A 17,025-nucleotide genomic window follows, 5' to 3' on the forward strand; every position below is an offset into this window, starting at 1 on the left:
TTTCGCAATAAATTTATTAACAGTTTTAATATATTAACATCTTTATAATATATGATGCTTGATGGTAGCATCAAATTATTAAATTGCTTGTCAATTTAATTCGCGATTACTAGAATAGTTTTAATTGCGTTAATGTAGTTTGGAAAAACAATTCGGCGCGTAGTTTGAAAAAGACTACAATATGGTATATATGCAAGTATATATATAGTATATATTAGTAATTCAAGATTGAATTATTTAAAGCAATGAAGATCCAGCTTCGACCGTAATAGGCTTTTAAATTTCTAGTATTGATTGTGTTTCTCACATATACGGTCTAAAAATAAAAATATTGTTTATAAGATTGATAAATAAAGATATTGAAAAAGGCGGCAAAATCTCCTTTGCAAAAAAAGTTGCACAAAAGTGTCTCTATAACTTCGCTTTATATCTCATATGTCACCGGCGGTTCTGAAAATAATTAAATGATTGCATTGGTATAGAAACTCAGAAAATCAGAGATAGGTTTATAAAGTCTAGTATTTTAATAATTTATAGTTTTTGCCTAACAATGTTTTTTCAACTATTTATATTTTATAGTTTATAGTTTATAGTTTCTATTTTCAATCTCAAAAATTCAAAATAATTTCTCTAAAATCTAACGTAATAAAATATTTTCACATCTATTCAGATCTATGAAAGTTGGTACCCCTAAATACGAATTTCGACAAAATCTACAATCGTATTCAATTGTCCACAATTTGTCCACATTTGTCCATAAAAAATAACTTTGTTCACCCTCCAAAAACATTCGTAATTAAGTAAAAAGTTCTAGTACCCTTATGTGTATTTTCTTTTTAATTAGGTACGGGATTCAATTCCATCATTTGTTTGCATATGCCCATACATAATTATCATTTGTTCAACTTACAAAACTAAGTTATAAACAAATTAAAAATTAAAAAATTTGTCATGGCATTCGTACGAGAGTTTAATATCTCTAATTTACATACGGGATTCGATTATTCACGATTTATCCACATTTATTCATAAACAATTGTTTGTCGATATTTATTTCCAATATTTTGTAAAATATTTATAATGAACTGTCTGTCTATTCAAACCATACTTGCATGTTCTAGCATTGCATCCCATAGTTCCGACAGTATTAAGACCTGTTTGATATCTCTGTATTATATAATTACTTTCAGTACTCAATTTATATTTTTTTTAAATTAATTCGGACGTTCGAATGTTAATCAGCAGGTATTTACTATTTATCTTTTATTGTAATTGACGTTCAATTCTTTAATGTAAAACATAGTCGTATAATGACACAATTATTTATTGGTATCTTGAATGTCATGACAATTAATGTTATTAGTTATGGTAATTATCATATTTATTATAGCTGCAAACAAATATGAAGAATCTCTGGTAGAAATGTATGCAGTTTTCCTAGATACCTATTCAGTTACTATCTAATATTACTGTATTCTCATTAATTGTGCCAATACTGAATAGGAAATGGACTTGATAGAGGAAAGAACTTGATAGAGTTTTATTCTGTCCATTTCACGAGCAGTTGGCTTGCTTATTAATCAATTTAATATCCATTATTTATTGTATTTCTATGCAGTAAATGGATTCAGATTTTACGCAACTTTTATGTGCAGTACTGCAAACAAAGCGTTACATCCTGATTAGGATCCTAAGTAATTTTCCTTCTCAGTTACTAGACAGAAGTTGGTGTAACTGTTTAGTAACTGCTCAAAAAATGCATGAAATTTCTACCAGGGATGTATGCATCTTTATTACATTAATTTCACTGGACCAATCTATTGTAAATTTGAGAAGAAGTTTACGGTATTATAGACTTCATACGATTATGTGACTTCTGGAATAGACTAACAAGTTCCTATGGAAAGCTGATTGAATCTAGGCCGTATCTTGCCATAATTATTCTTTCCAATATGCAAGTACACATGTGCTTTTTATATATTGAATATCTTGCGTAGTTACCGGTAACATGTAAATATATTTTTTAACATTGAGAAGAACCCGATAAGGGTCAAAACGTCTCTACGTTTTTAGATTGCTTATAATAATATTGTTACTTATACATTATCCTGAGTTGGTTCTTAGCCCTATATTATATTGTTTATTTAATTATTGGAACCGTTATTATTTATTGAATTTTAATTTTTTAAATTATACATATAAGTATGAGATGAGAGAGTATCTACAACTTTTTAAAGAAAACCGATTTTTGTTTAATTTGTAAGAGAGTAACACAAAAATAAACAAATAGAAATGCTTTTTACTGATTATATAAATGAACCTTATATATACAGTGTGTCCCAAAATTCGAGGGTGGTATTATTGCAGTGTAAATTTCGCAAAAAATTAAGCAATAATGTGTAAACCATTTTTTTCATAAAGTAGTGTTTTAAGTATAAATATTTAAAGTATGAGTAATCATAAACGTCAATTAAAAAATCGTCTGTCCGTATTAGTGTGCCTGATGAATATATCTAATATTCAAATAAATGAATAAAAAATGAATGAAAATATCTATTCGAGAATACATTTATTTTTTAATTTTGTCAAGAAACGAAAAAATACTTTTTCATTTCATTTGAATAAATATTTTTTTAATGTGATTATGAATATTTTCGTTTTCGCATTTACTTCTACTCTATATTATCTGTACATAGCTTGCAAGAGAAAACAGAAATCTATAAAAATGAAACCGGCAAAGGAATCTTTCACCAGTGATGCCAAATAGCGGTCTAATGACGCGGTACGGTATATAAGTTAAACAAATTGAGGATAAAAATGATACGTCATCTCAAATAAAAACTTATCATATAAAATTAGATATTATTTCAAATGAAGACTTATGTAAAATTATTGGGTATGGGAATTTCCGCCCATTGTAAAAAGATGTCATTAGTAGCATTGCTTGTGTGTTTGATAGAACGGCAACACATGTGAATTGATTCTACATTAAATAATTAATAAAGTTTAAATATTATAAATAAATAATATACATAATACGTTTGGAAATTAAAACAATAAAAATATAAGTATACATGTAATTATGTACCTTTTTATTTTCTATGATAGAAGCAAATTTTTATAATTCTTTTTGCAGATTTTGGGAATTATAACTGCGTTTTCCATTGTAATATAGTCCGTGTTCCGAAATGCACTGCCAGTACTGAAAATCTATAATTTATGTATACTGTAGATTTTCAGTACTGACAGTGTATATCGGAACACGCCTATAGTTATAATTTCCAAAATATGCAAAAAGTATAAAAATACGTGCTTCTATCATATCCGATCCCTATCTTGATTAGGAATGAACGCGGACATTAAATGGACACTGTATGGGCGTCAAACGAACAAATAATGGACGCTAAATGAAATCTGAAAAGATCCGAAACGTGCCCAAAATATATCCATTTCGTGTTCCTAAAATGAGCATCCAATGGGCATCAAATGAGCGGTCATTGATGCATCCATTGGATGCCTTTAGGGTATCCATGGGACCTATATTTGGGGCGTGAATTGGGTGCCCATCCGGAAAGTCCAGGGCATCCTTTGGACGCCCAATGGGCGTCTATGTGTCATGTGGGAGGGATTTACTACCATTTTTCGTTTTTCACCAATCAACGCTCTGCGTCAGTGTCAGCATTTCTGCATGAGCAATTTCTCCAACCCGCATGCGCGGCTTGGTTAGGCTCGGCGCTCTACAGAAGAAATTTGAATAGGTGCAAAAATTACAACCGCTCACTGAACGCTCAGTTCATCATAATACTAAATGCACCCATTGTGGATCGAGATCGAGATTTATGCTTAAAAGATCTCCCGATTAATCGGCCAAGCGAAGATCGATTTAAAATATCGATACATCGAGATGAAATATCGATTCACGTCAAGATCGTTTAAGATCGCCCATCTCTAAACGCTACTAATCCCCCTTAAATTAAATAGAAAGAAAAAAAAGAAAGAAAGTAAGAAATTTATTGCGAAAAATATTACCTCATCCTGGCGTTTTTAATATAGATAAAGATATTCATATAATAAAAAATTTAAAAATTTAGGACGTATTACTACAAAGTATTTTTGTGTAAAAGAGAGAAGAGAGAGAGAAAGAGAGGGAAAGAAATCACGCATAAAAGTAATAACATTTTTGTCATGAAAGCAAAGGGGAAAATTCATAGCTATCTTTTAAAATAGGTATTATAAAATATTTACGATTTAATATGTTGCTTTTTTAATCGTATGATGGATTCAAATGATCAAAATTACCGTCAATTTTCCTCGATGCGTCGTGCTAAATTCTTCCTTGGATATTGCGCTGACGTGCTCCACGGCTAATTGCGTCCAAGTAGTCATTATTAAAACAAATAATTTTACTGAACGAAAACTATATAAATATAACTAAAAAAAAATTTGAGTACGTTCGCGTTTGCGTTCCTCGATAAAATGCACCGACGGTCCATACGAGAGAATCGAAAATCGATCCCGACTAGTCGAGCGGATCGGCGTTTGACTGTCTTAAGAGAGTCAGTAGTTGCGACTGAGATAATTAGTTATAAATAAAGGCAAGCAAACAGGCAGGTAGGCATCAGGCCAGAATGGGAAGACCTATTGACATTCCTCGACGGGACTGATGTGACAGCTCGCTACGTGAAAAAGAAACGTGAGCAAACGCCGATTTAGACGTCGCGAAATTTCCTCTCATTCAGCTGAATCAGTTTGCCAGATAACAATTGACACTCATGAATAATCTTCGCGGGATATAAAAAAAGATTTGTCATGCATACATGGAAAAAACAATTTTATTGAAGTATCTATAAATTTAACTACATAGATATACGACATAAAAGTAATTATGTTGGACTATTAAAATAATTATGTAAAACTTTCAAACTGGTTGCTAAAGTGTTAAAATTTTTGCAGCTCATCACGCTTGTGCTTCATGTATAATTATTTTGGTGACTAAACGTAATTGTTTTCAGATCCATACATGGAAAGGACGGTTTTGTTGTAGTATTAAAAAATGTACCTAAATGCAAATCTGAAGATAATTTTCTATTTGTTCTTTATCAAAGGACTTTCTGAACTGATGCATACCGATGGAATAAGTTCAAATAAATATACATATTTCACTTTAATTGATTATTCATGTATCAATTTAGAGAATTCTTCGATAAAGATGAAGTCTTTTGTTGGATCTAGTGTGTCCGGTGAATACACCTAATAGGTTAAACAAAGATATTTTTATTGGAAATAAATAATATATCTCGGAATTTAATGTTCATAGACCATAATAAACGATGCGCCCAAAATATCTTATAACATATTTATGACATTACTGTGACGTAATCGGAATTATATCGGAATATGTATGGCATTTTATCAAATAGATATTTATAAATTAAAAATGTATTACTTTTTAAAATATTTCTCAAAATTTCTAAGTTTCCTTCATAAAATTTGAATATTACAATAACAAAAATAAATAAAATTTATTTTTTTTTTTTTACTTAAAGTCATTAAAGTGCCAGTTGTAATTAAGGGTAACGATTGCTTATTGGAGCTTTTTTTCAGTTTATATTTTGTTTGAATGAATATGAATACTCGTTAAATATTCATAGTTTTTTTGTAAATAAATATTTTTTGAAAATCCAAAATTTTGAATGAATATATAATTACACTTTTTTTATGTAAAAATATTTTGAATAAATACAATTTGGAGTTCAATTACGATTTTTTGTATTCATTAGGCACACTAGTTGGATCATCAAAATAATTATGTAGAACGTTCAAGCTGGTTGCTAGAATGTCAAAACTTTTTACAGCATTGTTTATCATGCTTGAGTTTCTTACATAATTATTTTGATAGTTCAACATAATTATTTTTAGATCTGTGCATGGAAAAGATGGTTTTATTATTGATGTCAGACCCTTCGCTCTCTTTATTTCTGTAAAATCGCAGTGATCGTTAGATATAATCACATTAAAAAAGATTTAAATGAATGGAATTTCTTTTTTTCTCCAAGAAGGCAGATCACTGGATCTTTTAGTCCGTTTTATATGCTACTGTGTTGTATGATACTGTGACCCACTTTAGTAGAATGGGAACTTTATTCTACTGAAAAAAAGAAACTAAAGAGAAGAAAAGAAAGTTTTGTTATATTATATCTAAAAATTTAGCAGAGGTACAGATTTAAAAATAATTTTGTTATACCACCAAATAATTATATAGAACGCTCAAACTGGTTACTAGAATGTCAAAACTTTTTAGCATCGCTCATTATATTTGAAATTGCTATGTATGTAATTATTTCGATGGTCCAACAAAATTATTTTCAGATCTGTATTTATACTGTATTTATACTGAAAAACGAGTCTCTTTGCATTAATCAGGATTCAGATTAAAAATAGTCAAATCAAAATTTTCTAGTTAAATTTATTATAATTCTAGCAGAATTCATATTAATGTGATTAGAATTTTCTGATTTATTCATTTTTAACTAAAAATTTTTGTTAGTGTAGTTATAATTAATTATTCAATACATATTTCAATAAAACTGTTTCTTTCTGTGTGCTTGCAATCTGCAGTCTCGAGTGTGAAATAAAAATTCATGATCTTCAATTATGTAAATTGAATTAATTGTAAATTATTTCCGATTTCATAAAGTTTAGAAGGTGCAACAATTTCATCGGTTTTTTTCTCTTTTCCAGTTGAACAAGACAGATTATTGATGTAGCAAAAATAAATTCGCTTACCGTATTAGGACGCCTTATTATCTTCTCGGAATCATCTCCCTCGAAGGCATTCAGTTGTTGCAGCGCAGCCTCCACGCTCAGCACATTCCAATTCGACATTCTTCGCATGTCCATGACGACGAGATTATAGAGATGAGATAATTGATTAGAAAAGAATCGCAAGGTGCGAATTGCAAAGAATAGAAAACAGAAGCAAGGAGCAATTTTCACACTGTTATTTTGTAAGCCATCTAGTAACGGCGAACACATAAGGATGTTTGTCAATGCTTTATTAACCCTTACCGTACTAATATGGGTAACTAGTGATCGAGCGATTCCTGTTCGTGCAAGTTTCTTTCTAGTCTTTCGGTAATTATAAATTATACTACGTTTTATTTATTTTCCAAAATAAAGAGTCAATATTTATTCTAGAAAGTTGAAAGTATGTTGGTGAATTTTTAGAGATTTTTTTTATTATTTTGAAGAGGTGAAAAAACGAAGAGATTTGAAGTGACTCTTGATGGATGAAGCACCAAATTGTAAATGGTATGGTAAGGGTTAATTATGCAAAGGGAATTTAAAACGGATCATGAAAATCATGATATCACAGTTTTTTTGCACTTATTATAAAATTCCCCACGATATTTGAAAGATCGAAACCTAAACTTAGGAACCAAATAGTAGCTTTTTGCAAGGATCTCGTGTATATATTATTTACGAATTGTATTAAAGTCGGAAAAACGCACATTCTCGAGCATGATCTTTTTCCACTTTCGCGAGGCACAGTAACTTATCCGTCAGGTTTTCACAATCGCAGATTGTGTCGCAGCCACCGTCACAAAGCTTCGGTAGATTTGGTAGAATAGTCTTGATTTTTTATCCAATTCTGACTTTTTCGTGCATCTAGTTTATTAGTCGAGAACGGGCGTCGTTTAATAGATGAAAAGTAGCGTACTCAGTCATCTCGTCGTGATGTTCGTGTAGACGTCCGTCTGCGTTCTGCGAGTTGGAGGAGAAAAATTGTAACTAAAATTATCGCCGCTTTCTCAAAATAGACCCACTGGAGTGCTCCGCGAGCACCTCGTGCAAGCGAATCATTCGAGCGAAAAGAGATGCCGATGTACATTTTTATGTGCAATCCGCCAAGAAAACAGATGTTCGTTTTACATCATGAAAATGAAACAATGGATCGCTCGTATGCGCTCCTTTCATATAAAACATTGATCGTAATTTTTATCAAAAGCTAATTATAGCTTTCCCATATATCATTCACATATATATGGTTACGATATCTTTAAATATGTAATCACATTTAAAATTCAAATATGTAATCTTTTAATATTTCCAAAGTTAAGTGGCAACAATATAAAAAAATACAAATAACACAAAATTATAGAAAAGGAAAAATCATTCATTTCAGTAAATCTGTTATTTTTATCATACAGATAATGAAATATTAAGTAAATATGCTTAGTATTCAAAAATATATTGCAACTAATAAATATACTTCAATACATTGTCTGCGCCAAGAAATAAGATTGTGTGATTTATAACTTATGACTCATATAGTACTCTTATATATTCTAGGAGATAAAAGAGATACATTATTTTTTCCCTTTTTACATAGCCAATTACGTGATATATATTATATATATATATATATATATATATATCTTATAATTTATCGGCAAAATTGTGTATTCTATTCTTTCATCCGTATTTTTCGAGAATAGATTATATATTATAAACTTGCTCACGGAAGTTCTATGACATTTTCTGATTCTTACTTTTTACATTTTCTGTCCAATTTGGAAATTACTCTTATGGAAAAATTACGTACCTTGCATTTAAATAATTAATTTCTCAATTCGCAGAAGTTACAAAAAAATTCTTTTGACGCTTTCTTCTTTCGAGATCATGAGATTCGTACGAAGGTCACGTATTAAGTATCACAAGTGAATTTCCCGTTGACCGAAATCCAAGCCCCTTGGCATTCTGCCGCGCCAACTTGATTAATTAAGGCCGATGTAAGTAATAAGTATAAGGCACAACGATCGAGATACGTATTTATAAATGTTTCGATCTAATAGTGTATCAAAGATGACTCTCATTCTTCTAAATTATTAATGCGTCATCGAGATTCTTTGATAGTTTGGAGAAAGCACCAATGGTCTTGGAGATAGTATCATATCTTCAAGTAAAATTCTTCAATCAATTAAGGCTATCTAAGAGATAAATATCCCTCTCGCCGCTTTATTTCAAATACTAGAATAGGGTAATTAATGATCTTATGTTAGCTGCAAATTTAACAGACAGATTTCTTATTAGATTTATCTTAAAAGTGAACAGTAAAATTGAATAATATTACAGAATGAAATATACGGAAGATTTTTGTACACAAAGAAGAATTATCTCCAAAAATATTCACTGCATGTTTCAACCATGAAAAGAAAAAAGATCAGGAAGATAAGAAAGATGTTCTCTTTAGAAAGGAATGAAACCTATTCTAAACACACATACTGGTATAATAGTAATTTGATTTCCACATAAACCATATTCGATATGCATTCGATACGGGCAAAGCCTGTCAAGTTCATGCTGTCAGGAATAATAATATACAAAAGCTAGATTATACAACTGATCCATATGAATAGCTTTAAAGATATAAATAAAAAATAAAAACAGGATATATTTTTGTTATTCTCTCCATCCACGAGCTTCTTTAAGAAGGGGTTTAAATTAAATAACCTCATAAGTATATTTTTGGCAATGACAATAGTAATTAGAATCTTCTGTTAAAAAAAATTTTGCATTGTTTGCCAAAACAATTTTGTTAATCATGTATAACAGGCCTGTCCAATACTTTGCTCGTGAGTCGAAAACGCTTCTCCCTCTCCGTCATCTCAGTAGAGCGAGACGGAGCGAAAATAACAAAGGATAGGCGCCACTCTGGTTCATAAGTCGAAATCAAGTTAATATCGATTGGTTTTTCGGACCGTTTGATTTGATATCGACTATATTTTCTATTGATCTTTGAAAAAGATCGATGTTTCATCAACGCAGCATCGATAAAATATCGATCTTCTTTCGAAGATCAATAGAACATGTAATAGATATCAAATCAAACGGTCCTAAAAATCAATCGATTTCAAATCGACTTGTGAACCCGGGCAAGGCTCCGCCTGAATTCAGGTCTGTCCGAGATTCATAGAATAAAGGAGCCAAGGGAGAATCCATTTCTCAATATACAATTATTGCAGCTATTTTTTATTATGTTTATTATGCTCAGCAGTGACACCAAAAAATTACAATAAAATTTAATCACAAATGTTTCCACCTTTAATTTGATTATCATCAGCGATTTTTACAACAACTTATGATAACCAGATTAAAGGTCGAAATTTTTTAATAGATTTTATTGTAATTTTTATTTTATGTTATTGTATATTTATTTCCGCATAAGGCAACAAGCATTAGCCCAAAAGCCTTTTAATACTTCAATTATAATATATTTAATATTTTTAAAAAATTGTGCAAATAAACTGTCCCGAGAAAAAATGTATTTTATATACAATGGTAAATAATTATATATTGTTAAATTATATTATTAATTCTATATAGTTATATATAATTTTATATATTATACATATAATTGTACTTAACTATTTAATTATATGTAATTGTATATAAAATGTGTCCATATGTACGCAATTACATAAAATTATATATAATTTTATATAATTATATATAAAACATTTTTTCCTGGGATGATTGTATGCTTAAATAACTATCTATACATTTTATGAATCTTTATTCTATGAATCTCGGACAGAGACCTGAATTCAAGCGGAGCCTTGACGCCTATCCTTTGTTATTTTCGCTCCGTCTCGCTCTACTGAGATGACGGAGTGGGGGAAGCGTTTTCGACTCACGAGCAAAGTGTTGGACAGGCCTGATGTATAATATCAATAATTTATACTTTTTGAAAAGAAATAATATTAACAATTTTAATAAGTTTGTCTAGACCTTTAAACTGTTCTTATATGAATAAATCAAACTATTAGAGTAGTGCGGTGGAAGGGCAATACAGAGGCAAAGATACAAGAACACAAATAGTCTGTTTATTGTTTCTCCCAGATATTACATTACCGCAAAAGGAGAACGTTGTGCTCGCGGGGTCGCGAAGAGACGAGAATGAATTGGTGTAACCACAAAAGGCAGAGCGACAACTAAACTAAACTAGTGCTATAGGTAACTAGGAGCACTTGACTACAAATACAAAATCACTGCGCGTGCACTCGCCCTCGGTGAGTGCAGAATCAAAGACATGCAGCGCCAAAAACAAACTGTTCGGACCAACACTCTCCCTCAAGTCTTTGAACGCAGGCGTTAACCATTCAAGGAACGCGTCTAACTACTCCTAAATTCGTGATACAATCTCGGTGAGACGACGCGGGTAGACCCTTGGTTAGGACGTCGGCGGGCATCTCCTTCGATGGCATATATTTCAAGGGCACGTGCCCGTCCTCGACAGCGTTTCGCACGAAGTGATGTCTCACGTCTATATGTTTGGTGCGTGAGTGATGCGTCGGGTTTCTAGCTAACTCTTGAGATCCTAGATTGTCGTTGTAGATAACGATGGTCTTCATAGGTAACCCGGTCACCTCGTTGATGAAGCGTTGTATGTGTATTGCTTCTTTGGTGCTATCGGCTAGATTTTTCCATGTACTCAGCTTCGGTTGATGATAGAGCGACGGTCTGCTGCTTTCTCGATTCCCAGCTCGTAGCCGCACCGGCCAATTTGAAGGCATATCCGGTGTATGATTTTCTGTCTTTAGTACAGCTTGCCCAATCGGCATCGGCGAACCCACAGATTGAGTCATTTGTTCGCGAATACATCAGCCCGTAATCCAAAGTCCCCTTCAAATATCACAGAATTCGTTTTCCGGCAACCCAGTGCTCCTTTCCGAATTTGCTGCTAAATTGGCTTAATGAGTTTACGGCAAAGGAAATATCCGGTCTAGTGCAAACCGCCAGGTACATGAAACATCCTATTAGTTCCCTAAACGGAGCGTCAGCTTCTGTCAAGGGATTTTCGGTTTCTTTCAGCTTCAGAGCTATGTCCACAGGAGTCGCAACCGGATTGCAGTCTTCCATTTTAAATCGCCGCAGCAGGTTTCTTACATACCCTTCCTGGCAGATGAATGCTTCGTTTCCGGATTGGTGAAACTTTAAGCCGAGGCAATGACTTATTTTGCCCAGGTCTCTGAGAGCGAATTTTTCCTTTAATTTCCTCTTAATTTCGGAAATCCAATGATCGTCATCCGATGCGATGATGAGGTCATCAACGTAGATTGCGATCGTCATCCGTTTTCCGTCGCGCTCTGCAGTATAGATGCTAACATCTCCACTCGTTGGTTGTAGTCCCAAGTCCCGTAATGCTTGACTGAGCTTTCTATGCCATTGACGCCCAGCTTGTTTGAGCCCGTACAGTGCTTTATTAAGTGCACATACTCTATTTCCGGAGCGTATTTCCTTGAGCATTCGGATTCTGGCAGTTCGTGACGATTGATCCTTGCATTCTGTAATCAGCTCCGGAAGCAAGTCTTCAAAAAATTTGGGAATATCCATATAGATCTTTTCTTCGATGTCACCGTTCAGATACGCAGTCGTCACGTCCAGTTGGTGTATCTGCATCTTGAGTTGTACGGCCAAGGCAGTTACCATCCTAATTGAGTTCATGCGAGCGACGGGCGCGAATGTTTCGCGGAAGTCCACTCCAGGTCTTTGACTGAAGCCCTTGGCGACCAACCGTGCCTTGCGTCTTTCCACGTCGCCGTCTGGTGTGAACTTATTTCGGAATACCATTCTACAGCCAACTACGTTTGCTCCGGTGGGTCGCTCTACAATTGTCCAGGTTTTGTTTTTTAAGTGACTGCGAAACTCTTCTTTGATTGACTCTCTCCACTCGGCAGCGTCGGGTCCTTTTGTCGCTTCGACAGTTGAAATTTCGGCCGTGCATGCGAATTCGAAGACATCCTGCTCTTCCGCGAAGTTTCCATGTGATTCGTCGTTGCGATTTTGTCTCGTTTGGGCTGGAACTTTACGCGGTCTTCCTGACTTTCCGGTTCGTAAAATCCGAGGTCTACCGCGACCTCTGCGTGTCGAGTCAGGAGATTCATTTGGCTCCGAATCTTCATCAACCTGGTCGGGCTCTTCGTCGAGCTGCTCGCTTTCTTGTGAGACCGGATTATTTATCTCTACATATGTCCAGTCGTTTTCACGGTTATGCGTATCTTCCCGGTACAATGTCTCGTCGTCGATGAAATCATCGAATTTTACGCCGGAGGGGCAATTTTCGATAAAAACGACATCTCGTGTTGTCTGAATTTTTCGATCGTTTGGAAGCCACACGCGATACGCCTTCGCTACGTCGGAGTAGCCTAAGAATACGCATTCGCGACCGCGCGCTTCGAACTTCCCCTTGGAGGGATCTTTATTTAATGCAAACGCTTTACATCCGAAACTTCGAAAATAACCTATTTTCGGCAAACGCCCGGTCCATAATTCAAAAGGAGTCTTTAAATCGATTGCGCTGGACGGACAATGATTACGCACATAGTTAGCTGTTGAGATTGCTTCGGCCCAAAACCCTGGCGATAGTTTCGATTCTAACATGAGGCATCTCGCGGCCTCACAAAGAGTTCGATTTTTACGCTCGGCTATCCCGTTTTGTTCGGGTGTGTGAGGTACTGTCAATCGACGCCCGATCCCATGCTCCGTTAAAAATGAGTCGAATTCGCGATTGCAATACTCCGTTCCGTTGTCGGATTGAACTGTTTTGATTTTCGCGCCCGTTTGCTTTTCGGTGAATGCTTTGTATTCTTTGAATACGTGAGTTAATTCGTCTTTTGATTTTAAAAAGCGAACTTCGCACCATCGACTATGATCGTCAATAAATGTCGCGAAATATCGAGCTCCCCCTATAGAGTTAACGCGCATTGGACCGCATACGTCGGTGTGGATAATTTCTAACAAGTTTAACGACCGATTTGAAGATTTGGGAAATGGAGTTTGCGTTATTTGCCCTTTGATGCATGTGTCACACGGATTTACACTTTCATCGCATTTTGGATCAAGATCGATGATTCCTTTTGCAGCCATGGATTTTAGATATCGTTCGTTCAAATGCCCGAGTCTGACGTGCCATAATTTCAATTTACTATCGCTCTGACGCGCGTCGGCGCTAGCCGCTGTCTCCAAATTTTCCCGTATGAAATATAATCCGTCTTTTCGTTCGGCCGTCAAGACGATTTTGTTGTCACTATCAAGAATTAATGCATTATCGCGATAAAAATGAACAGTGTGTCCGCTCCCGGTGATTTTACTTACGGAAAGTAGATCGGTCCTCAATTCCGGAACATACAGAGTTTCTTTCAAACTTACATTTTTCTCGTCAACTCCATTTCGAAATGATGCCTTTACCATTCCGGTGCCGTCTATCGAAGCGCTCGCGTTACTCGCTAAGTTCAAACGCCGCTGAGATGGATTCTTCATATTCTCGAATCTATGCGGATCGCCGCACATGTGAGAAGTTGAGCCGCTGTCGAGACACCATTGGTTCGCGCGATTAGGGTTGGTGGCGCGTGCCGTTTCCCGCGCCGTATACGTCGCATTTTCGTCTTCTTCAGGTTTCCTGTATCGACTAGATACGTTGGTGCCGCGCGCTCGTCCTTATCGAGCTTGTGGTTCGTTTCGCTTGCCATCTCTCCGATATGTCCGGCAGTCTCTTTTACCGACGTTCGCGAAACGAATGCAATCTCTTGTGCTTTTCCCGCTCTTTGTTCCAGCGATGGGAGAGTCTTCGTACGACACTCGGCCGCTTTATGTCCAGGTTTCTTGCATTTGAAGCACCGAAACTTGATTGGGGGCTCAGTTTTCTTTTTCTCTCCCTGCTTGGGAGGATCTCTGCTTTGCCGTTGTGTTTTCTGTATAAACATGGCGCCTGGAGGATTCTCCTTGGATGTAGCTTGACGTGCGTCGAATTCCTCCATAATTTTAATTTTTAGCGTATCTGGCGTTAGCAGTTCATCGCGCGATTCTATAGCGCACCGGAAATTCTCGTAGCTTGGCGGCAAACTTATGAGCATCATCATGGTAAGCAGATCTGGGTTGATTTCCACGTTCATCTCTTGCAATTTGTCGACCGTGTCAAAGAATTCTTGTAGATGTTCTCGCAGGTCGCTGCCTTCCGTCATTTTGTGAAGCGTGAGTCGTTTGAGTAATGTGGCTTTTCGAGCCGGACCTTGAGATTGGTGAATGTCATGCAGCTTTTTCCATACTGCGTTCGCCGTCACGCAATTTTTCACCTGCTTTAGCTCTGAGGGGCTGATGGCCAAGATCAAGTTGGAAAGAGCCTTCTCATCTGCGACTTCCCATGCCGCCGCCGCTGCCGCCAAGGCCGCGTCGCCATCGACGATTTCGGGCTTTACTGCCGTGCCGTTTACGTATTTCCAATTCTCGTTTTTTACTAGCACCGCTCGTATTTGTAGTTTCCAAGTGTCGAAATTGTCCTTGGAGAGCGTCTCGATTCTTGTCCACCCTTGATTATTCATATTGACCTCGTTTCGAGAATGGTAAGACGCACTTACATTCGCGCACGTGACACCTTTTCTGTTTCAGTCACTTTTTACAAATTGCGCACTCGAAACCAACCGAACACTGGGCCCATAACCTATTAGAGTAGTGCGGTGGAAGAGCAATACAGAGGCAAAGATACAAGAACACAAATAGTCTGTTTATTGTTTCTCCCAGATATTACATTACCGCAAAAGGAGAACGTTGTGCTCGCGGGGTCGCGAAGAGACGAGAATGAATTGGTGTAACCACAAAAGGCAGAGCGACAACTAAACTAAACTAGTGCTATAGGTAACTAGGAGCACTTGACTACAAATACAAAATCACTGCGCGTGCACTCGCCCTCGGTGAGTGCAGAATCAAAGACATGCAGCGCCAAAAACAAACTGTTCGGACCAACACAAACAATTAAGAAAAAATATCCATAAATGGTCATGGCTAGAGTTTACAATAGTATTTAATAATATTTTTATATAGAGTAGACTGGGGAGTAAAGGTCCTCGGGAAAAAAGGTCCACCCCTTGTATCTTGGTAACAATGCATTCATTAGAAAATTCCGCCACATCATTCGTCAACTTATAATAGCGTATATCACTGGCAGAGCTGGTGCGCACTCAGTGCACTTTAAAGCTGTTGTACACAAATCGACATGAAAATGTACATTTAATAAAAATATAGACATAAATTAAACCACGAAATCTTTAATACATTTTATCGTGATATTTGATAAAATATACATTGGGTATTTTATTAACTGAGATCTCTCACTTTTACAGTCAGATTAGGTTAATGTACAACAGATTTAATGTGCACTGAGTGCGCACCGGTTCTGCCAGTGAAATACGCTATAAGAGTGGAGATTTTACGCCACACAGTTCGTTGCCGCTTGGCAGGGTTGTTATGTTTTAAACAAAACGTTTAAAACGGGTTGTTTAAAACATGTTTAAAACATTGGGCATTGTTTAAAACACTTTTATTTTAAACGTTTTTAAACTATTGTTTAAAACTGTTTAAAAACACCGCAATTAAAACATGTGATTTGGAAAAGAAATTGTAAAAAATAAACAAAAAAATAATTGTATGTTGCAAAAATCATGTTTTTATTTATTTATATATTATATTTAGTTTATACGCTGATCGTTCAATACTCATACTAACTAGTAATTTCCTATAAAATTATTTTAATATCGGCAGTGTGCGTACTGTATTCAAAGAATGGTGTACCAAAAACAAAAATAATACAATAAATATCAAGATAATCAATTAAATACATATGTAATGTGTATTAAATTAATAGAAAGTTGCTAGTTGTTATGAGTATATATACATATATATATATAAAACAATGAAAAAAGTTGGTGTAAACTATAAGGATTGAAAATAGTGAAAATTTAATCTGACAACAATGCATGCTTTCCATTTGATGCCACAACTACACAAGTTGACACAAGTCGACACAAGCGTCGTTCTAGCCTTCTTGACATTCAGAAAGTGACAACGATAGAATGACACTTGTGTCGACTTGTGTCATAAAATGGAAAGCACCCAATAACTACACTATACATTTGCATTATTGCCACTTATTACTTCGTGATGAATTGCAGCATGTAGACTGGTAATTAA

The 17,025-nt window shown here is 35.1% G+C and overlaps 1 protein-coding gene across 4 annotated transcripts in view; it reads right to left on the minus strand.

Moving 5' to 3' along the window:
- Positions 1-7,769, minus strand: part of FipoQ (F-box/LRR-repeat protein FipoQ) — a 34,521-nt gene extending 26,752 nt beyond the window's left edge. For 2 of the 4 annotated variants that reach the window (XR_001939996.1, XM_018504604.1), the window contains exon 1: positions 6,787-7,031. Coding sequence is in view for 3 of the 4 variants with exons in the window: in XM_018504604.1 (XP_018360106.1) it covers positions 6,787-6,900 (114 nt within the window). In the remaining variant the exon portion in view is untranslated. Of the gene's footprint in view, positions 1-4,299; positions 4,552-6,786; positions 7,032-7,720 lie in introns of those variants that run through there. The other 2 variants (XM_018504605.1, XM_018504607.1) reach the window with 2 other exon arrangements.
- Between the last annotated feature and the right edge of the window lie 9,256 nt (positions 7,770-17,025).

Source organism: Trachymyrmex cornetzi, unplaced genomic scaffold (genome assembly GCF_001594075.2).
Source record: "Trachymyrmex cornetzi isolate Tcor2-1 unplaced genomic scaffold, Tcor1.1 scaffold176, whole genome shotgun sequence".
Lineage (NCBI taxonomy): Eukaryota > Metazoa > Arthropoda > Insecta > Hymenoptera > Formicidae > Trachymyrmex > Trachymyrmex cornetzi.